Below are 22,074 nucleotides of genomic sequence, written 5' to 3'. Positions count from 1 at the left end.
GCCCCTCATCCATTTAGCCCACCCCCCACCTCCCCTCCAGCAACCCTCAGTTTGTTCTCAGTATTTAAGAGTCTCTTATGGTTTGTCTCCCTCTCTGTTTTTATACAATTTTTGCTTCCCTTCTCCTATGTTCATCTGTTTTGTATCTTAAATTCCACCTATGAGCGAAGTCATATGATGTTTGTCTCTCTGACTTATTTCACTTAGCATGATACCCTCTAGTTCCAACCACGTTGTTGCAAATGGCAAGATTTCATTCTTTTTGATTGCTGAGTAATATTCCATCGTATATATACACGACTTCTTTATCCCTTCACCAGTCGGTGGACATTTGGGCTCTTTCCATACTCTGGCTATTGCCAATAGTGCTTCTGTAAACATTGGGGTGCATGTGCCCCTTCAAAACAGCACTCCTGTATCCTTAGGATAAATACCTAGTAGCAATCGCTGGGTCATAAAGTTGATCTATTTTTGGTTTTTTGATGAACCTCCATACTGTTTTCCAGAGGGGCTGCACCAGTTTGCATCCCTACTGGCAGTACAAAAGGGTTCCTCTTTCTTCCCATCCTCGCCAGTGCCTATTGTTGCCTGGGTTGTTAATTTTAGCCATTCTGACAGGTGTGAGGTGGTCTCTCATTGTGGTTTTGATTTGTCTTTCCCTGATGATGAGTGATGTTGAGCATTTTTTCATGTGTCGGCTGGCCATCTGGATGGATGTCTGCTTTGGAGAAGTGTCTATTCATGTCTTTTGCCCATTTCTTCACTGGATTATTTGTTTTTTGGTGTTGAGTTTGATAACTTCTTTATAGATTTTGGATCCTAACCCTTTATCTGATATGTCGTTTGCAAATATCTTCTCCCATTCTGTCGGTTGCCTTTTAGTTTTGCTGATTGTTTCCTTCTCTGTGCAGAAGCTTTTTATTTTGATGAGGTCCCGGTAGTTCATTTTTGCTTTTGTTTCCCTTGCCTCCGGAGACATGTTGAGTAAGAAGTTGCTGGGGCTGAGGTCAAAGAGGTTTTTGCCTGCTTTCTTCTCTGTGATTTTGATGGCTTCCTGTCTCATGTTTAGGTCTTTCATCCATCTTGAGTTTATTTTTGTGTATGGTGTAAGAAAGTGGTCCAGGTTCATTTTTCTGCATGTTTCTATCCAGTTTTCCCAGCACCATTTGCTGAAGAGACCATCTTTATTCCATTGGATATTCTTTCCTTCTTTGTCAAAGATTAGTTGGCCATACGTTTGTGGGTCCATTTCTGGGTTCTCTATTCTGTTCCATTGATCTGAGTGTCTGTTTTGTGCCAATACCATACTGTCTTGATGATTACAGCTTTGTAATACAGCTTGAAGTCCGGGATTGTGATGCCTCCCGCTTTGGTTTTCTTTTCCAAGATTCCTTTGGCTATTCGGGCTCTTTTCTGGTTCCATACAAAGTTTAGGATTGTTTGTTCTAGCTCTGTGAAGAATGCTGCTGTTATTTTGATGGGATTGCATTGAATATGTAGATGGCTTTGGGCAGTATCGACATTTTAACAATATTTGTTCTTCCTATCCATGAGCATGGAATGTTTTTTCCGCCTTTTTGGGCCTTCTTCAATTTCTTTCATAAGCTTTCTATCATTTTCAGTGTATAGATTTTTTCACCTGTTTGGTTAGGTTTATTCCTAGGTATTCCTTGATTTCTCTTTCTGCTGCTCGATTATTGGTGTATAGAAATGCAAGCAATCGACTTTTCTCATTTTATGGAAGTAAGACTCTTACATCAATCTAGGGACACCAATTTGAAGTCTTAAAAATATTTGTCTTCAATATCTAAATTGATTTTGTTTCCCTACGCTTCAATCTATTCATCTTGGTGCTTATTTTTTAAGATGTTGGTTTCTATTTACAGAAAATAAATAATTTGTTAAGCAGTTTTACTTGCGAATGCTTATTTTTCCGATGGTTGTTTTTACTCCAGCATCTGGGCCCTTTTTAGTTTTCTGTGTAAATGGAAAGGCAAAAACCTCATTAGATCCAGGCAGCTGATGTGTGTTCACTCGGCAACACAGGAGTCTGTGTCTTTGGCGAGCTTTTCCCTTGAATGAAAGGGCGGACTTGGGGGCCTTTCATGTGGATTGTTGGGAGATGTGTACAGACAGGCCTCTCTGTAGGCTCAATAGAGGGGGACGAAGCTCGAGGGGACCCTCCCTTCCCCCGCCAAAGCCGGCAGTGCCTTACCTGATGGCAGAGCACGTTGGTCTGTTTCCCTAGAATTGCCTTAAAAGAAAAGCTGTGGCCAGTTCAGGGCCTTCCGCATAGTACTCGCTTCCCTCTTGGGTTGCAAAGTTCACGCAGACTCCTGGAGGTGGTTCTCCTACATTTTACAGGAAACACAATCCTGAGCGTCAACCCTTAGGCAACCCCTCGGGGTGTAAGAACAACCCAGAAGTGTGGCTGTCTTTTCTCATATCCCCGACTCACTCTCCTGGTTCTTCAGCCCGGAGCCCATGTCCTGCTGTGGCCGGTTCTGAGTTGGGAGATCCCGCCTGGCTCTGGACAGAACCCAAGACTCTTGCACATTCCGTGTTTGTATTAGGGGGTTGAGCACACCGCCTCCAGTACGTGCCTCCTACTCTGTATCTTACAGAAGCCAGTCAGAATTTGTCACTTGCCGACAGCCCCCTTCCCTGTACTCCTCTGCCCTGATGATGTATTGGTGTTTTTATGTCTCTCCCTGCTATGGTCTTGGAGGCAGAAGAGAGAAATCTGGAGATGAATCCAGCCCATCTTGTGGTGTTGAAAGCATCACTGATTCTTGAAATTGTCACCGCCGGTGGCTTCATTCATTTGATGGCTGTTTAGTGAGCACCACTGTGGACCTCCTCTGCTCTCGATGCTGCAGATACTGGGCACCTGGGGGGCTCAGTTGGTGAAGCGTCTGACTCTTGATTTCTTTGGCTCGGGTCATGATCTCACGTTTTGTGGGTTCGAGCCCCGCATCGGGCTCCATGCTGGCAGTGCGGAGCCTACTTCAACTGCCAACCCGACCTCTCCACCCGCATGTGTCACAGACGCCTTACACAGAACATGTCCAAGATCCACCCCTCTCTCTGTCTCTCTCCTGAGTGGTTAGTTTCGTATACGCCACCAGCATCGACCCAGCTGCTCTTGGATATAACCTCGGAGTAAGTAGTGTTCCATTTCCCTGCTTTCCCTAACCCATCGCTGATCAGTTCCATTTAGAATCTGCTGTACTTTTTTTTATTATTAATGTTTTTTCACTTTTATTTATTTCTGAGAGACAGAGACCGAGCATGAGTGGGGGAGGGGCAGAGAGAGAGGGAGGCACAGAAGGAGAAGCAGGCTCCAGGCTCCACGCTGTCAGCACAGAGCCCCACGTGGGGCTCAAACTCACGCGCGGTGAGATCATAACCTGAGCTGAAGTTGGACACTTAACAGACTGAGCCAGCCAGGTGCCCCTCCACTGCACCTTTTTTTTTAATGTCTTTTTTTTCATTTTTCTAATCTTTATTTTTGAGAGAGAGAGACAGAGTGCCAGTGGGGGAGGGGCAGAGTGAGAGGGAGACACAGAATCCAAAGCAGGCTCCAGGCTCTGAGCTGTCAGCACAGCACAGAGCCTGATGTAGGGCTTGAACCCCACAAACTTCGAGTTCGTGACCTGAGCCGAAGCTAGACGCTTAACCCGCTGAGCCACCCCAGAATCTGCTGCACTTGTAAATGCCCCTGTTACTACATTAAAATCTTCTCTTATACTAGTTATTACTTGGCTCTCTGACTTCCCTTTAAAATAAGCTTTCTCAACCTCAACGCTATCGGTATTTGGGGCCAGATAATCCTTTGTTGTAGAGGCTGTCCTGGGCATCACAGAACATTCCACAGCATCCCTGGACTCCCCCCCACTATATACCAGAAGCACCTTTTCCTCAGCTGGGACAACGACAAGTGTCTCCAGACATTGCCAGGTGCCCCCCAGCAGGCAAAATCATGTCGGTTGCGAAACCGCGCTTTCACACACTCCCCCGCTCTGCTCCTAGGGCGTTGCTTTCCAAATATGAATCTGGTCATGTTACTTATGTATATATCCCCATCGTCCACGGAAGTCATCTCCAAAGCCAGGTGTCCACCCCGGAAAACTGCATGAGACAATCAAGTAGTGTATGGTATGCAAAGAAAGTGTCTTTTGTGTCTACAAAAATTAAGAAAGGAAGCTTTCCCTTTGGTGGGTAGCCGGAGAGTCGTAGAGGTACATCATTTACAAGTTAATGCACTGAGGGAGGCTTAGGAACTCTTACTGACGGGATTGATAAATACCTGGAGGCCAGTGGTCCCCAGGAGAAAGTCCAAAATTTCTCTGTGTCTGACCACTAAGTACCTCTACTGCTCTGAGTCTCGTCAAAGCCCCCAGCCTTATCCTGTCGCACTGCACTGCCTACAGCTCTCTTAATTTAATGTGTTTTTAACGTTTCTACACCGTTGCTTAGCTGTTGCCCATATTCACACGAAACTCACATTGATCGGTGTGCAATCAAATATTGATCTCTTTGATGAACATTACCTGAGAAAACAAGGAGATTGAACACCCCTCCCTTTGTGATTTCACTCCACCTTATATACACATTTTTTCGCGGCCCCCCGTAATTTATTATTGTGCATGTGGGTGTTTTGTAGAAAGTCTCCTCGATGGTCTACAAACACCTTAAAAAAGGGACCAGTGTCTCCTTTGCCTTACCATCCTCTACAACTAGAACAGTTCTAGGCATATAAAGGGACTCCCATTTTTATCATTTTATGAATTAATGAGTAAATGGAGAGACAGAGTATTTCTATTATGATGTCTTTCTCCCACAAAGTATAGCATGAAGGAAGGTTAATGGCTGACATCCTTTGTAATGTTTTCTGGTAAATTCTTAACATTGAACGCAGTAGGGATTCATTCCCACGCGTATTTCCCACGTTGTCTGGTCTTGAGCACTTGACAGAGAGTAGGATTGGTGTGTTACAGGGATCAGTGTTGTTCGAGGATGTATCTGTGGACTTCACCCGGAAGGAGTGGCGGCTGCTGGACCCGGCCCAGAGGCTCCTGTGCAGGGATGTGATGCTGGAGAACTACGGGCACCTGGTGTCCCTGGGTAAGCACAGCTCCCCGCTCAACTACCGACAGCATCCATTTCCTATCTTAGGAACCAAAGCATTGTAGGACGTAGCGAGTATCAGACTTGAGATTTGGGATTTAAAGACCCTTTTCGGGACTTGAAAGTATGTTGTATCCTCGCCTCCCCGGTGCAGAGGTCTCCTTTGATGAAGGCTCTGTCATCGTACAGCTTCTGAAGCTTCTCTCTTCTGATTCTTCAAAGGGCCTGAACCTTAAGCAACTTCGCCAAGCCCCGTGTCATTTCCCACAACAGGGCGCTGTGTCACCAGACCTGAGCTGACATTCAAGTTGGAGCAAGGAGAAGGGCCATGGGTACCAAGGAGGGAACTCCCAAGTCAGAGCCCCCCGGGTGAGTTAACGAAGGTAGACAGAAGGCAGCTGGTGGACACTGGGTCCCAAATGGCCAGTTCAGGGTGTTTTTCAAAATGTTTTAGAAATCTCTTTTATTTTTTTTAAGTGTATATATTTCTTTTGAGAGAGAGAGCAAGCGGGGTAGGGGCAGAGAGAGAGGGGAGAGAGAGAATCCCAAGCAGGCTCCACACTGTCAGCACAGAGCCCGATGTGGGGCTCAAACCGGCCAACCGTGAGATCATGACCTGAGCCGAAATCAAGAGTCAGATGCTTAACCGACGGAACCACCCAGGTGCCCCAGAAATTTCTTTTATAGGCTTCTAGAAGTGACTAAAGACAGATGATCCCCATGCCTTAGATATCAAACCTCCAAATAGCACTCTCATGAGTAAATGCTCTTCGTGTTCTGTTTGACTTTTACATACAGAGAGATTGGCTGGGTTTTCGTAGAACCCAATTGCTGCCTTCCTCACCCGAGACCTTTATTTCCCTGTCTTTCTGTTCAGCAGTGGCCATTCACCTTCCCTTCTGTGCCAAACACTCTGTAAATATACAGTTGTTGGTGCACTCTTATGTTCAACAGCTATTCATTTTTTTTCATGTTTATTTATTTATTTTGAGGCTGGGAGATAGAGGGAATCCCAAGCAGGCTCCACACTGTCAGCACGCGGCCCAATGCGGGGCTTGATCTCACGAACCATGAGATCATGACCTGAGCCAAAATCAAGAGTCAGATGCTTAACTGACTGAGCCACCCAGGCGCCCTTCAACAAATATTTATTAAGCACCTGCTGTGCACCAGTCACACTCCAAGCAGAGGGGATACAAAGTCTCTACTCCTATCAGTAGACCCAATTAGCAAATTGGCAAATTTAGCAAAAAATTGGCAATTAGCAAAAAAAAAAAAAAAATATATATATATATATATATACACACACACACATATATATGTGTATATATACATATATACATATGTGTATGTGTATATACACATATATGTATATATGTGTGTGTATATATATGCATATATATGTATATGTATACAAAAAATTGGCAATTAGCAAAAAATATATATATACATATATATGCATATATATACACACATATATGTGCGTATATATACATATATATGTATATATATATTTTTTGCTAATTGCCAATTTTTTGTATATATATACACATATATATATATATGGATATATGGATATACGGATATATGGATATATATGGATATATATGTGTATATATATACAAAAAATTGGCAATTAGCAAAAATTGTATATATTACAATTAGCAAAAATGTATATTGCTAAAAATATTAGCAAAAAATTGTATATTGTATATTGTATTGTAATTGTATATATTATAATTAGCAAAAATGTATATTGCTAAAAAATTAGCAAAAAATGTATATATATGCATATATATGTATATATACACACATATATGTATATATACATATTTACATGTATACATATATACATTTATATGTATATATCTATATATATATGTCTGGTAGTGATCAGCAGTACGAAAAACTGAAATCAGATGAAGGGCATTGGGACTGACATGGAGTGCTGTTCTGGAAAGGAAGTCAGGGAAGGCCTCTTTGCGAAGGTGGACATTGGTCAGGAACAGTAGAATACAGTTTCAAACAGGACAGAGTAAGCCACAGGTTATCTGAGAGATTTCCAGATTGAGGGAGCGGCAGGTACAAGAGCCTCTGAGATGCGAGTGTCCTGGGTGTAATCAGGGAACAGCAAGCAGTCAGTGGGACCAGAGCAGGGTCAGAAGAAAGTCTCAGCTGATGTCAGAGAGTCAGCAGGAGCGAAGCTTTCTGGTCCTCATAAGACTGACTTGTACTCCGAGTGAGACATTAGAGAGGGGGTCAAGGACTGCACCTGTAAGCACTACGTTTGGAGGTCAGGAAGGCACGCGGCTCTAGCAAGGGAGACTGAGAAGCACCCAGTATGGAGGGAAGAGAACCAGAAGACAGTGGTGTCCCAGACATGAACAAAGGGTTTTCAGAAGGAAGGAGTGAGTTCCAGCATTGCAGGTGGATGCGTGAAGTCAGAATCGCCTCCTCTTTTCCTGCAAGTTATTCAAAGGCCACAAGGAAAATAAGAGCAACATGTCAGCCCCATTTTCGTCAGTGGTTGGAGGCGGCTGAAATCCCAAACTGAAAGCAATGGAAATCGGGCTTGGTCACGGAAATAGAAGTAGAAAAGAACACCATACAAACCAGCCGTGGAAAATAGTGTCAAAACACATTGTACAGATAGTACTTACTGGCAAACCTTGCCGTAAATGGAACTTGAAGCGATGAGATTCTTGTTTAAAAAAGCAATTGGATGGTAGCATTGCCCTGAAGGATGTATAGGTTCTGAGTAGAGCGAAGGATAGACTGTGTGCTACCCGAGTAAGAACACGAGAGTGGATTTGTATCTAGACATTTCCAGTTCACAGAATTAAATGCCCTGGTCCGATATGATCTGACAGGACTGGGCTGGTCACTCAAAATCGTATTGTGATTTTGGGTATAAGAACCTAGCGTAAACTCTAGGTATAAAAATCCAATATCAAATTTTCCTTGCTCACGTATTGGCTTGTATTTGTTTTGTCTGATACGGAAAAGTCATATACTTTTAGGCATACCGTGGATTTTATTGCATAAAATGATAATAGCAGAGGATGATAATAATCACCCATAGCTAAAAAAAATGTTTAAGACAAAGATTAATAAAGGTCCTTGAACCGAGTTGGATAGCCAGCTGCTTGAGTTTTCACAGAAAAGAGAAATCGGAGAGGAAGAAAACATGATATAAAGGTGGAATTAAAAATTAGTATTGTGACAGGACACAATGGGTTGGCAGAGTAAATCAGCAGATCGAAAGAGGGAAAAGTAGAGGTGTCAGTCAGGACAGATAACTGGTGACCAATTCTGACAGAATCAAATGAAGCCCCACCAACCAGAATGCTGAGGTGAATGGCTGGTTCTCGCCTATATTTTAACACTCTCTTTGGACGTTGTTTCACCATATCACAGCTCTGTGAAGAGATGGGGATGAACTATAAGACTGACCTTTAGACCCAAGGAACTTAGTAATTTCATAGGTTTAATTGGGAGTTGGTGTACAGAATGGGAAAGAGGAGGAAGAGATTGGGAACATGGAGAATGGAGTAAGGATTCCGCTGCAGGTGTTAAAATATGGGCGCGGGGAGGATATGGCTCTAGTCTCTGACCTGCTGTAAACCTGATCTGGGCTCTGGTACTTCCTTCTTACCCACCCCCCCCCCCCCAGTCTCCCTTGTCTCCCTCCTCACTGTCCCTTGTCTTTGCCCATCCTCTGAATATCCTCCCTCCTTGTTTTCCTGAGCATCCTTTTTGCTCAGTTCACCATTCCTTGTGTCTTATTTCAAGCCCTCTAGCCATTCTCTTTGACAGAACTCTAATATGATTTATTGGTTTTCTTTGATTGCCTCTGGTCCAGCTTTGGAAGGGGTTTCTGGGCTCTTCTGGCCTTCCGGGCTGCCACTGCTGCAGATTTTAAGGCCCTTTTTTGCTTCTTCAGCCTTTGTACTTCCCGGAAAACCCGAATGCACAGGGCCTTCTTGGTCACCCAGCGGTGGTGGGCTTTCCAGTGGAACGGAGGGGGAAAGGTGTACTCCGTCCCCAGGTCCTTGCATACCTTCTCAAAGGCACATGGTTGGTCTTATGGAGGTTGGTCTTGTATCTTGCTCCTCTGGTGGATGCTCATCAGCAGACAGTGCTTGTGCGTCTCGTCCTTTCGGTGGCTCCGCGTGTGCGCTTCGTAATTGCAGATCTTGACGGTCAAGGCGACAATTCAAGCCTCCAGGAAGCTGCTACTCTCAGGGTTTGCCACAATCTTCTTCATCAACTGATCTTGCTTGACTTTTAGTTTCTCCTTCTGGTTGGCCATTTCCAAAGACAAGAGTCTTCTTACAACGTCATCAAACTTCTCAATTCCAGGAATGTTCTGGTAGTCTTTGAGCTGTTGTGGAAGGGGGTGGGTGGGTGGGTCATCTTCTTGGCTGGGCTGGACTGGTTTCTGGGTGGCATATCCACAAGCAGCCAGGAGGGTGACACCCCCAGGAGGGGAGGGAAGGCCCCACTGGTGGCGGGGAGGCCTGGTGCGCGCACCGCCCGGCAGCCCACGGACTGGAGCCTGGGCCGCTGCCTGGGTCTGAAGCGACCTCAGCGCGCTCCATGCCGTTCTCAGCATGCTGACCTGTGACCCCGAGGGGCCAGCACCACAGCCACCTTCCCTTTTGCGGCACAGATTGTGTTACAAGGACGTCGCCATGCTGGCTCAGCCTCTCTGTCCATCCTGACAGCATATTCGCAACAAACCAAAGTCACTTGTATTAATTTTCAGCTTTCTCTCCTCTTTCTACTTTTCCTACCACAATGTGTTTTTGTCTTTGTTATCATGCTACCAAACCAAAAGAGGAGAATAAATATTTGCTCAGGACTTCTTTCATCCCAGAAGACTATGTCTAAAAACTTAAGAATCAACTCTACATAGTCCACCTGCACACATGCCGTATCTCAAGAAATGTGTGAAGATTTATAATGTGTATCAACTTTTCATATTTCTAGAACACCAGAAAGCCAATAACATGAAAGAAAGAAGCCAAGAAAAGGTAGATAAATACTTGAGGCAAGCTTTATTCTTCAACAGCAGAATATTGACTATGGAGAGAGGCAAGATGTTGAGAGAAGCATTTAATATGGCCACAAATCCAGTGCCCTCAAGAAAAATATCCCATAAATGTGACTCCTCTGGAACAAGCTTGAAAAGTGTTTCAGGATTAATTATTATTAATAGAAACCAGATAAGAAAAAAGCCTAATGATCTCAATGGATGTGGATTCCTTGATATGGTACATGAGAAGACTCACCCAGGGAACAAGCCCTGTGAAAATGATCAAAAGAAATCCCACAGACATAATGAGGAGTTTATACAACATCAGAAGAATTCTGTTTTGAAGAAGATTCTTGAATATAATAATTGTGGGAAAGCCTTTCACAAAAAGGCGGCCTTTGTTACATGTAAGAGAGCTCACAAAGGAGAGAAATCCTCTGAAGGTAATGAATGCAGACAAGCCATCACCCAAAAGTTAAAGCTCAATGCTCATCCAAGAACCCTTAGGGAAAGGAAATCGCATGAATCCAATAAAAACAGGAAATCTTCATTCATGAAGTCAAAACATGCACATCAGAGAGCTCACCTAGGGGAGAAATACTATGATTGTAATAAACTAGAGAAATCCTTTAGCAGGAAGTCCAACCCAACTCAACATCAGAGAGGGTATGGAGGAGGAAAACCCAAGGAGTATAATGAAAGTGAGGAAACCTTGTGGAAGTCATACCACATTCAAAGTGAGAGAACTCTTGGAAAGAAAGTCTATGACAGTGATAAATGTGGGAAATCCTTCCACGCAAAGCCATGCCTCACTCAACATCAGAGAACTCATACAACAGAAAAACTTAGTGAGGGTAATGATAGTGAGAGCACTGTAAAGAAGGAGTCACACCTCCCTCTAAATCAGAGAATTAACACAAGAGAGAACAGCTTTAAAGGTAAAAAATGTGAGAAGTCCTCCTGTGAGAAGCCAAAACTCACTCAACATCAGAGCGCTCACAAGGGAAAGAAAGCCTATGACTGTAATAGATGTAGGAAAAGCTTTCGTAAGAAAACAGACCTTGCTCAACCTCAGAGCACACACACAGGAAAAAAGCCCTTTGAGTGTAATGAGTGTGGGAAGTCCTTCTTTGTGAAGTCCAACCTCACTGAACATCAGAGAACTCACACAGGAGAGAAGCCTTATGAATGTAATGAATGTGGAAAGTCCTTCTGCCAGAAGTCAGCCCTCACAGTGCATCAGAGAACTCACACGGGAGAGAAACCATACAAATGTAATGAATGTGGGAAAACCTTCCGTGTGAAATCAAACCTTACTCAGCATCAAAGGAGCCACACAGGAGAGAAACCCTACAAATGCCCTGAATGTGGGAAAACCTTCCATGAAAAATCAGCCCTCGCGAAACATCAGAGAATTCACACGGGGGAAAAAACCCTATGAATGTAATGAATGTAGGAAAACCTTCGGCCAGAGGTCAGCCCTCACCGAACGTCAGAGAAAAACACACAAGAAGAAAACTCCCATCAGCGCTGCCTGCGTGCGGAAGCCTGTGTATACAAGTCAGACTCGTTGAACGTCAGCAAAATCACAGGGCTGAAAAGCTAAGATGTCAACACGTGTAGGAAAGTCTTCATCAGTCAGTTATAGTTTATTGGAACTAGAGGATTCATATGGGAGTGAGACCTCATGAATGCTTTGAACATGTGAAATCTTTCGACAAATATTCAAGGATATTGAGGGGAAATGTATCAGTTTAAGGAATATGGATAAAAATGTTCTTGCGGAAATATTAACCAGAAGTCCTATTTCAGATGTGATACCAAACTTATTATAGAAAAGAGAACAGAAGATATTCTGTTAATAGATTGTGAAGCGTGGAGCTTTTCTAAAAGCATAAATAATTTAAGTCATTGATGCAACAGCCTGAAATGTATGTGTGAAGACTGAGGCATTTTGGACTATAAGCATATAGTACATGAGTGTGCCATATGACATGAATCACGTGTATGGTCGATTTGTGTGCAGGAACCCACCGCTGTTCCCGAATCTCAACAGTACAGCACATAGAGACTGAGTGGAAATGGAGCCATCCCCTAACCTGTGACCCAACAATTCCACTTCTAGAGACGTACCCGAAAACAATAGTTCTCAACCGCGCCTCCCAAAGGGGTATTTGGAAACACTGGGATGGTTTGGCTGTCACTGTGACAGGGTGCTACAGGCATTTAGCGTGTGGGAGGGCCGCAGATCCCAAACGTCCTACAATGTGTCAGGAAAAGGACAGGAAGAAGAGGTTCATCCACGAAGACGTGGCTCCGTCACAGAACAACGCTGCCCTGGAGAAACTCTTGCACAGCTGCAGCCACAGATGTGTACAAGAATGTTCACCGCAGCACTGCAATAATTTTTTTAATAACAGTTTTTAAAAAAATGGAAAGTAAAAAATGCCCGTTAGTGACAGACTAGATAAATAGATGTTGGTGATGGTCATACCATGGAGATAATATATAACAATGAAAATGAATTAATGAGTTAGACACCTCGAGATTATTATACCTTAAAGCAATAATGTTGAATGGAAAAATATATATATAGCTATCATGTTACTGCATTTCAAAAACAAAGTTCAAAACACAAAGAATTCACGGGTGCCTGGATGGCTCAGTCAGTTGAGTGTCTGAGTTCAGCTCAGGTCATGATCTCACGGTTTGTGGGTTTGAGCCCCGCATCGGGCTCTGTGCTGACAGCTCGGAGCCTGGAGCCTGCTTCGGATTCTGTGTCTCCCTCTCTCTCTGCCCCTCCCCTGCTCATGCTCTGTTTCTCTCTTTCTCAAAAATAAACATTAAAATTTTTTAAAAAAAGAATGCAGGAGTACATTGTTTGGGAATATAGACAGATCTTTGTGTAAATATACACATAGAAATATATATGTGAGCCATAAAACTACAAAGGAAAGAAAGTGGATGATTAACAAAATCTAGGATAGCAATTACACGTGTGGAGGAAAAAGGGACTTACATTTACAGAGAGAGAAAGCTTCATGTTTCTTAAAGGGGTCATGAGTATACAGGTGTTGCTTTTAATATGCTGTATCATATCTATGCATACATAACTATTTCTGTTTATAGACTTTGATTTTCAAGAAACAGGCTTCAAGATCATTGCCTTAGAATGTTAACAAAAGTGGTGTTTTGGCATAAGGATCATAGTTAAGATATTTTTCATTCATCTATTTTTCTATATCCAAAATTTCCATAATGACTTTTTCTTTTTTAAAAAAAATGTTTACTTATTTATTTTGAGAGAGAGAACAGGGAAGGGGTAGAGACAGAGAGAGAGACAGAGAATCTCAAACAGGCTCTGCACTGTCAGCGCGGATCCCAATACAGGCCTCAAACTCATGAACCGTGAGATTGTGACCTAAGCCGAAGTCAGACATTTAACCAACTGAGCCACTCAGGCGCCCCAATCCAAATATGCTCTTAACGTTTAAGTTCTTCAGCGTCTCATCAAAAATGATCTCATAGGGAAGTGGCCATTAATATGTATATATATTCAGGTTATGCTGCTTTTCTGTCTTAAACTAATGTTTGCTTTTTAAACTAATGTTTTTAACCCTCTGTAACGTGAGGATCCACAGGAAGCTCTGGAAAGAGCAAAGAAAGGAATGGGCTTTCAAACATGTGTGTCTTTTTGACTGATGGCGCTCCCTTGGTTGTCCTTTCTAGTAAGAAACTTTTTGAGATGCGTGTTTTGACTTCATTTGGAATGACGGACAGGGCCCTGAGGGTGGGCACCTTGACTTCTAATCTTGGCATGGCCTCCAGCCCAATCTTATTAATCTTTAAAACAAAGAGCAGATTGAGACAACTTTATTGTCTTCGTCTGTTTGGGCTGCTATAATAATACCACCATTAGACTGAGGGTCTAATAAAGAACAGAAATTTATTTCTCCTAGTGCTGGTGGCTGGGAAGCCTGAGACCATGGCAGGGTCTGCTGAGGGCTCACTTCCTGGTGCACTGTCGCTTCACATGGTGGGAGGGGTGAGAGAGCGCTGTAGGGTCTCTTATAAGGGCAGTAATCCCATTAAAAGAGCTCCACCTCATGACCTAAGCACTTCTCAAAGCCTCCACCTCCTAACACCATCACAGCTGGGCGGTTAGAATTTCAATATATGAATTTTGGAGGGATACAAACAGGCCATGGGAGCTATTATGTGCTTCTAGTATTGTCATTCTGAACTTTGCATGTCAACGTACAGAGCAATCTGCACATCCTTAGAGGCCAAAGGCGATGATCTGGAAAGAAGGAGTGGAGAATGAAGAAAGCATGGAATGTGCATGTCCTCAGCTGAGCCCGATGATGCCCTCCTACCTAGACTGTACCCTTGCAGACACCCAGTAATAGTCTTTTTCTGGTAGAATCTTTTCCTGCCAGTCCCCCAGTTCAGTTCACTTCCTTTTTTTTTATGTTTATTTATTTATTTTTGAGAGAGAGAGAGAGAGCACACACAGGAGGGGCAGAGAGAGAGGGAGGCAGCAAATCCCAAGCAGACTCTGCACTGTCAGTGCAGAGCCTGATATGGGGCTTGAACTCACAAACTGCGAGATCATGACCTGCGCTGAAATCAAGAGTCAGAGGCTTAAACGACTGAGCCACCCAGGCGCCCCTCAGTTCACCTCTCTGGAAGTTGCCCCAAGCCTTCCATTGTCACTCAGTCCTGACAGTCTCTGCAGGGGGTAACACTGCAAATTTGGCATGCTCAGAATAGGAAGATCAATCTGAGGCCCTCCTGCCTCTTCCCAGAGCCTTGGTAAGAAGTCTCATTTCAGTGTGGGTCCCCTTACTAGAATTATTCCTTGAGCCTCCTAACACACAAGAGCTGGTGTATTTACAGGGAGTCAGCATCTGGGCCCCAAGCACAAATTCACTTCAAATGGAACCTCCACTCCTGGGACCAGTATCTATCTCTGATGGCACCCGCTGCCCCCTGGAATCCCAAACCTGGCTTCTGGTAAACTCAAAACAGGGCCACTAAGAGACCTAGCAGTCTAGAGAGTCCAGGAGCCATCCTGAAGCTCCAGACGTTCAATTTGGCCTCAAACTCTGAAGAAACACCAAGAAATTCAAGGACTAGAAGGCAGGAGTCAATTTTAATTCAACGTGTGTTTCCTGGAGTCACTTGAGGGCATTTTTATTGGGCTGAGTGCTCTGAAGAATTCAAAGATGATCGAAGTCCAAGTCTGGGTTTTAAGCAGTGTGGTATATTGGGAAAACGTGAAATTTGAAGTAAAGTTGTCCTAGGATTTGATCCCAGAACTTCCACTAGATTGGAGGACTTATTTCACTTCTCTGCGCATCAATTTATTTGTTAAAATTAGAACAGCAACACCAGCTGTATTGTAGAGTTCGTGGAGCTGCTTAATTAAAAGAACCTAGCAAAGTGCCCATAGTGAGTGGTGATGGTGGTGGTAATGTATTTTAATAGGATTTTGTTATGCAACAAGCAATGAAGCAAGTATGTATACGCCATTTTGCGTTTAATCTTTAAAACAGGCTTATGGGCGGGGGTGGGGGGCGCCTGGGTGGCTCAGTCGGTTGAGCATCTGACTTCAGCCCATGTTATGATCTCACAGTCTGTGAATCCAAGCCCCGCGTCGGGCTCTGTGCTGACAGCTCAGAGCCTGGAGCCTGCTTCAGATTCCGTGTCTCCCTCTCTCTGCCCCTGCCCCACTTTCACTCTCTCTGTGTCGCTCAAAAATAAACATTAAAAATTATTTTAAGATAGATAAAACAAAACAGGCTTATGAAGTAAGTTCTCTTTCCGAGACTATTTTAGAGACGAGGAAAACAAGCGTTATAAATGTCGCTTAAAATTACTGGTATTATAGGGAAGCCAAGACCCTGGAGTTGAACCCAGGTCTCTTTGGCTCCAGTATTATTGCCTTTTTTTATATGAATTTGCACTATTGTTGCTTTTTTCAGATCAGCACATAATATTCATTCTCTTCCTTGATGCTCTCAAGAAACTTTTTTTTTAATGTTTATTTTTGAGAGAGAGAGAGAGAGAGAGAGAGAGAGCATAAGCAGGGGAGTGGCAGAGAGAGAGACACAGAATCTGAAGCAGGCTCCAGGCTCTGAGCCATCAGCACAGAGCCTGACATGGGGCTCGAACTCATGAACTGCGAGATCATGACCTGAGCTGCAGCTGGACACTTAACCAACTGAGCCACCCAGGCACCTCTCAAGGAAATTACTTCTTAGAGTACCAGCCTGTATGTTGGCTAGGCCACACTCGCAAAAGCACAGTTTCCAGAATCTTCTTGTGCCCTTTGATTCATGTCCTGGGCTCCTACCCAGCACCCTGCTCAAGAGAAGAAACAAATGCAAACCTAGCCCATTCCACCCTTGCTCACTCTCTAACTCAAAAACACTATAGATAGATAAAAATAGAATTCTGAAAACTTCCCAGTAACACAAGAAGACAGGAAGAAGAAAATAGAGAAAAAATGAAGAACAGTGATAATAGAAATAAACAAAAAACCAAATGGCAGACTTAAGCTCTAACTTGTCAATTATTACATTAAATATAAGTGGTCTAAACACCTCAACTAAAAGATTGACAGTGCAAATTAAAAAACATGCCCCCACTATATACCGTCTACAGGAAACTCACCTGAAATAAAATTATATAGGCTAGTTAAAAGTAAAAGGATGGGAAAAGATATACCATACAAACATGCATTGAAAAAAGTGGCTATATATATATATATATTTTTTTTTTTTTTTGACTGGACTAAGTGGTTTTATTGGGGAAAGCCAAGATTACAACAAACTTAAGAGTTGGCTTGGTGCCCTTCTTCTTGCCAAAGGTAGGCACAACATTGGCAAAGTAATGGTTGTACTACCTCTGCCTCTTGGCTCAGCCTGTCTTCTTTTTCTCCTGTTTGGCCACCTTGGGAGTCTGCCCTCTTACTTTCCCAGCATGGGCCAGGGAATGATGGATTTTACCTCCAAGCATGGAGCTGGCTACTTCCAGGGTGTCCAGAGCCTCCACTCCAAACTGACCTAGGGTAGCCTCATCCTCTCGGGGTGTGCCTGCCAGGAGCACAACTTGATCTTCTGGAGCGATGCCCTCCAGAGGGACTACATGAGCCTTGATCTGGGCAACAGTCTCCTCACCAGTCACCTCGAGGGTGTGTAGCTCCTGGGCACAGACAAAGAGCTGCATATCAGCAACTGAACTGTGGCCACTGGAGCTGCAACCGAGAAGACAGAGTCGAGAAAGAGCCAAGAGTGGTTATATTAATATCAAATAAAGTTAAACATCTAAGAAAAAAAGTTACCAGAGACACAAAGAGACATTACATGATAATAAAAGTAAACACAGCAATCCTAATGTGTATGTACCAAAACAACAATAACCAGATCTGCCAAATATGTAAAGCAGAAATGGATGGAACTAAAAGGAGAAGGAAACAAATCCACAATTAATAGTTGGAGACGCCAACACCCCGTCTTAATAATTGATAGAAAGAGACAGAAAATTATCAAAGATATATAATTCAGGGGTGCCTGGCTGGCTCAGTCGGTTGAGTGTCTGGCTCTTAATTTTGGCTCAGGTCATGATCTCACGATTCGTGGGTTTGAGCCCCATGTAGGGCTCTGTGTTCACAGTGTGGAGTCTGCTTGGGATTCTCTCTCTCCCTCTCTCTTTACAACTCCCCACTCGTGCGCTCTCTCTCCTTCTCAAAATAAACATTTTTTGAAAAGATATAGAATTTGGGGCGCCTGGGCAGCTCAGTTGGTTGAGCATCCAACTTCGGCTGAGGTCATGATCTTGCAGCTCGTGAGCGTGAGCCCCGTGTGGGGCTCTGTGCTGACAGCTCAGAGCCGGGAGCCTGCTTCGGATTCTGTGTCCCCCTCTCTCTCTGCCCCAACCCACTCACATTCTGTCTCTGTCTCTCTCAAAAATAAATAAACATTAAAAAATTTTTTTTAAAGATACAGAATTTAATTAACACCATCAAACAACAGGATCTACTTGACAGTGGACCATAATATAAACCTCAAATTTTTTAAATCATATAGGCTGTTTTCTCTGACCACAGTAGAATCAAATCAGTAGAAAAAAAATAACATGAACATCTCCTAACACTTGGTAACTAAGCAGCACACTTCTAAATAATCCACAAATCAAAGAGGAAGTCTCAAGAGAATTAATAGAAGTACATTGAACTAAATGAAAATGAAAATACAATACACCAAAATATTTGGGATGTACTAAAAACATTTTAAAAGAGAAACATAGGGGTGCCTGGCTAGCTCAGTCGGAGGAGGAAGCAACTCTTGATCTCGGGAGTTGTGAGTTGGAGCCCCATGTTGGGTGCAGAGATTACTTAAACAAATAAAACGTAAAAAAAATAAATAAATAAAAGAGAGACATAATCTAAGATCATAATCCAAGAATCTGGAAAAAGAAGAAAAAAATAAACCCAAAGCAAGCAAGGAAAGAAATAATAGAAGATACCAATGACACTGAAAACAGAAAAATAATAGGGAAAAAAAGCAACAAAGGTAAGAGCTGGTTCTTTAAAAATGGATAAAATTGATGTCTGTAGAAAGATTGATACAGAAAAAGAGAGAAGACACAAGTTACCAGTATCAGTAATGAAATGTGATATCATGACAGACCCTACAGACATCAAACTAATAGAGCAATCAATCAACAGCTTTATACCCATAAATGTGACAACTTAACCCACTCTGAAAAAAAAGAAAAAAAAAAACCCTACAAACTACCACAACTCATGCAATATGAAATAGAATTAAAGAAATTGAATTTGTAATATAAAACCTCCCCAAAAGGGGGTGCCTGGGTGGCTCAGTTGTTTGAGCTTCTGACTCTTGGTTTCGGCTCAGAGGGTTGTCGAATGGAGCCCAGTGTCGAGGTGTGCACTAAGTGTGGAGTCTGCTTAGGATTCTCTCCTCTCCCTCTGCCTCTCCCCAGCTCAAACTCACTCTTTCTCTAAAAATGAAGTGAAATGAAATGAAATGAAATATAAAAATTCCCCAAAAGGAAATCTCCAGGCCCAAATGATTTCACCAGAGAATCCTACCATGTGTTTAAGGGAGAACTGACACCAATTCTATACACTTTATTCCAGAAAACCAAAGAAAAGAAAACACTTCCCAGTTTAGTTTGTGAAGCTAATATTCACTGATGCCAAAACCAAAAAATAAAAATATATACAATACAAAAATATTACAGACCAATATTCCTTTGGCTCTAAGCACACTAGTCCTTAACAAAATAATAGTAAATAGAATGATTCATTAATTATATAAAAAGACATGTGAATATATGAAAGAATTATATACCATGGGGTTTATTGCAAGGATGCAAGGCTGGTTTAATATTCAAAATCAATCAGTGTAATCCATTATCTTAATAAACTAAGAAAGAAAAATCACATTGTATTGACCAACGAAGGAAAATTATTTGACAAAAAGTATTTTAAATTCATGACAAAAACTCTCAGAAAAATAAGAATAGTTGGTAGCTTGGTAAAGAGCATCTAATAAAACCCACAGCCAATGTTGAGACTTAATAGTGAAAGACTGGATGCTTCCCTCCCAAGATCAGGAACAAGGCAAGGATATCTGCTTTCACCACCCTTATTCAACACAGTGCTGGAAGTTCTAGCCTGTCTAATAAGGCAACAAAAGGCAATTTAAAAACACAGATCAGAAAAGAAGGAATTAAAACTGTCCTTACTTGCAGATGACATGATTGTCTAAATAGAAGACCCAAGGAATCTTCCAGAAAAGAAAAGGAAAGGAAAAGAAACCCTCCTAGGACTAGTGAGTTCAGTAAGGTCACAGGATATAAGGTAAACATATGAAATTCAATACTCCAGCAATGAACACATGGTCACCAAAATTTAAAATACAATACCATTTTAAATTGCTCCCCCCAAAAATATATGGTTAGGTGTAAATCTAACGAAACGTGTGGAACTTGCATGCTGAAAAGTACAAAATGCTAATCAAAGATGATCTAAATAAAAAAATGGATAAACATACCTTGTTCATGGATTGGAAAACTCAACCACAGTAAAGATGTCAATTCTCCCCATACTGATACATATGTTTAACGCAGTTGCTTATTAAAATCCTAACAGGAGGGGTGCCTGGGTGGCCCAGTCAGTTAAGCGACCACCTCCGGCTCAGGTCATAATCTCTCAGTTCATGAGTTCAAGCCCCTGTGTCAGGTTCTGGGCTGACAGCTCAGAGCCTGGAGCGGATTCTGTGTCTCCCTCTCTCTCTGTCTCTCCCCTGCTTTTGCTTGGTGTGTGTGTCTCTCTCTCAAAAATAAATAAATATTTTTTAATTAAAAAAATCCTAACAGGTTTTTTTTGTAGATATGGGCAAGATTATTCTAAAGTTTATATGGAAAGAGAAAGGAATGAGAAGAGCTAAAACAATTTTGAAAAAGAATAATAAAATGGAAGGCTGTCTACTGACAATTTATGATAAAGCTAGGATAATCAAGACTGTGTGATATCAGTGAACAGATAGACGCGTAGATCAATGGAACAAAATGGAGAACCCAGAAACAGACCCATACAAATATCCCCAATTGATTTTTTATAAACGTGCAAAAGCAATGAAGGAAGAGGAGACTTTTGACCAATTAGACATCTATAGATGAAGAAATGAACCTCGACTTCCAAAGGAGGAGAGTATGGGCTTTAGATTCAGGCAAACCTGACTTTTAATTCTAGTTTTGTTCCTTACCACTGAGTGATTATGACACATTAAACCTCACTAAACCTCGAACCCAAGCCTGGAGCTCATCAACGACATCTTACGGATACTGAAAAAATAGCAGGTGAATGAATGGGCTCCATTTAATTTACTGGGGGGTGTTCCCGGAATGGCCAGAAGAGGGCTCTAATCGCACACGAAAGACCATAACTTCCTGAAAGCTTGTCGGCCTTGCAAATCCCACCTTGGCATTTCAGGCACCCATTTTCATAAACCCACATTAATGCACAGTGCTGGGGAAACATTTTTCACAGCTATGTGTGTCACTATGTTTCTTTCAAAGAATCAAATCGATAATTGTAATTACACCTCCTTTTCCTTGCTTACTTTAATTATTTTCATACAGGAATAGGCATGCATACTCCACGGGAACAATATTGCCCCCAAGGGGGTGAAAATTGGTTCTTGGGTCCAACCCAAAATCTTAGATATTGTAATGGTTTGTGGCCTTCAAAGGACCCTAGTACATACACAGATATACAGTATATCTATGGTATTAAAATTTCACGGGGAAGGGGACAATTAGGGGAAAAAATATCTAAAAGGGCTTTTCGGGGTGGAGGGGAGCTGTAACTTAAAAAATAAAGGTTGAGAAACACTGCAATAAGGAAAGATGAATCAAGAGAACGCCCCATCATTGGCCCATATCTGAAGTTAGGACAATCCAGGGGCGCCTGGGTGACTGTTGGTTGAACATACGACTCTTGATTTCAGGTCAGGTCATGATCTCATGGTTCATGGGTTCAAGCCCTATGTCTGGCTCAGCACTGGCAGCCCAAAGCCTGCTTGGAATTCTCCCTCTCTCCCTTTCTCTCTCCCTCTCCCTCTCTCTCTCTCTCTCTCCCTCTGCCCCTCCCTGCTTGCTTGCTCTCTCTCTGTCTCTGATTAAACTTTTTTAAAAAAATGAAGTTAGGGCAGTCCTTTCTCCTAGAACTTGGGGTAGGCCACAATCCTGTCCAACATCAAGAGCTCCTAACTAAAGATCTTGTTATTATTCAGAATGCACTCCTCCAGGGAAAATTTAAATTCCATTATAATCCATTATAATCATTCCCGAAAGTTTCTCCTGTACCA

General features: G+C 42.5%; 1 protein-coding gene, 1 long non-coding RNA gene and 2 pseudogenes across 2 annotated transcripts in view; 2 read left to right on the top strand and 2 right to left on the bottom strand.

Annotated features, from left to right (window-relative positions):
* LOC144615871 (uncharacterized) overlaps positions 1 to 22,074 on the top strand; it is a 33,364-nt gene that overhangs the window by 5,271 nt on the left and 6,019 nt on the right. Inside the window, exon 2 of the long non-coding RNA XR_013554502.2 lies at positions 5,001 to 5,127. This is a non-coding gene — a long non-coding RNA (uncharacterized LOC144615871). The remainder of the gene's footprint in view (positions 1 to 5,000; positions 5,128 to 22,074) is intronic.
* LOC132669693 (small ribosomal subunit protein uS15m pseudogene) lies at positions 8,961 to 9,745 on the bottom strand (annotated as a pseudogene).
* ZNF334 (zinc finger protein 334) lies at positions 9,898 to 12,967 on the top strand. Its single transcript, XM_078444026.2, is given in 2 exon segments — positions 9,898 to 11,597; positions 11,599 to 12,967. Coding segments are annotated over 2 exon segments (1,680 nt in total). The 5' UTR covers positions 9,898 to 10,061; the 3' UTR covers positions 11,743 to 12,967.
* LOC132672352 (ubiquitin-like protein FUBI pseudogene) lies at positions 16,967 to 17,562 on the bottom strand (annotated as a pseudogene).

Source organism: Panthera onca, chromosome A3 (genome assembly GCF_046562875.1).
Source record: "Panthera onca isolate mPanOnc1 chromosome A3, mPanOnc1 haplotype 2, whole genome shotgun sequence".
NCBI classification, from domain to species: domain Eukaryota; kingdom Metazoa; phylum Chordata; class Mammalia; order Carnivora; family Felidae; genus Panthera; species Panthera onca.
The sequence above is the reverse complement of the archived record's forward strand: the minus strand, read 5'-3'. Positions and strand labels throughout refer to the sequence as shown.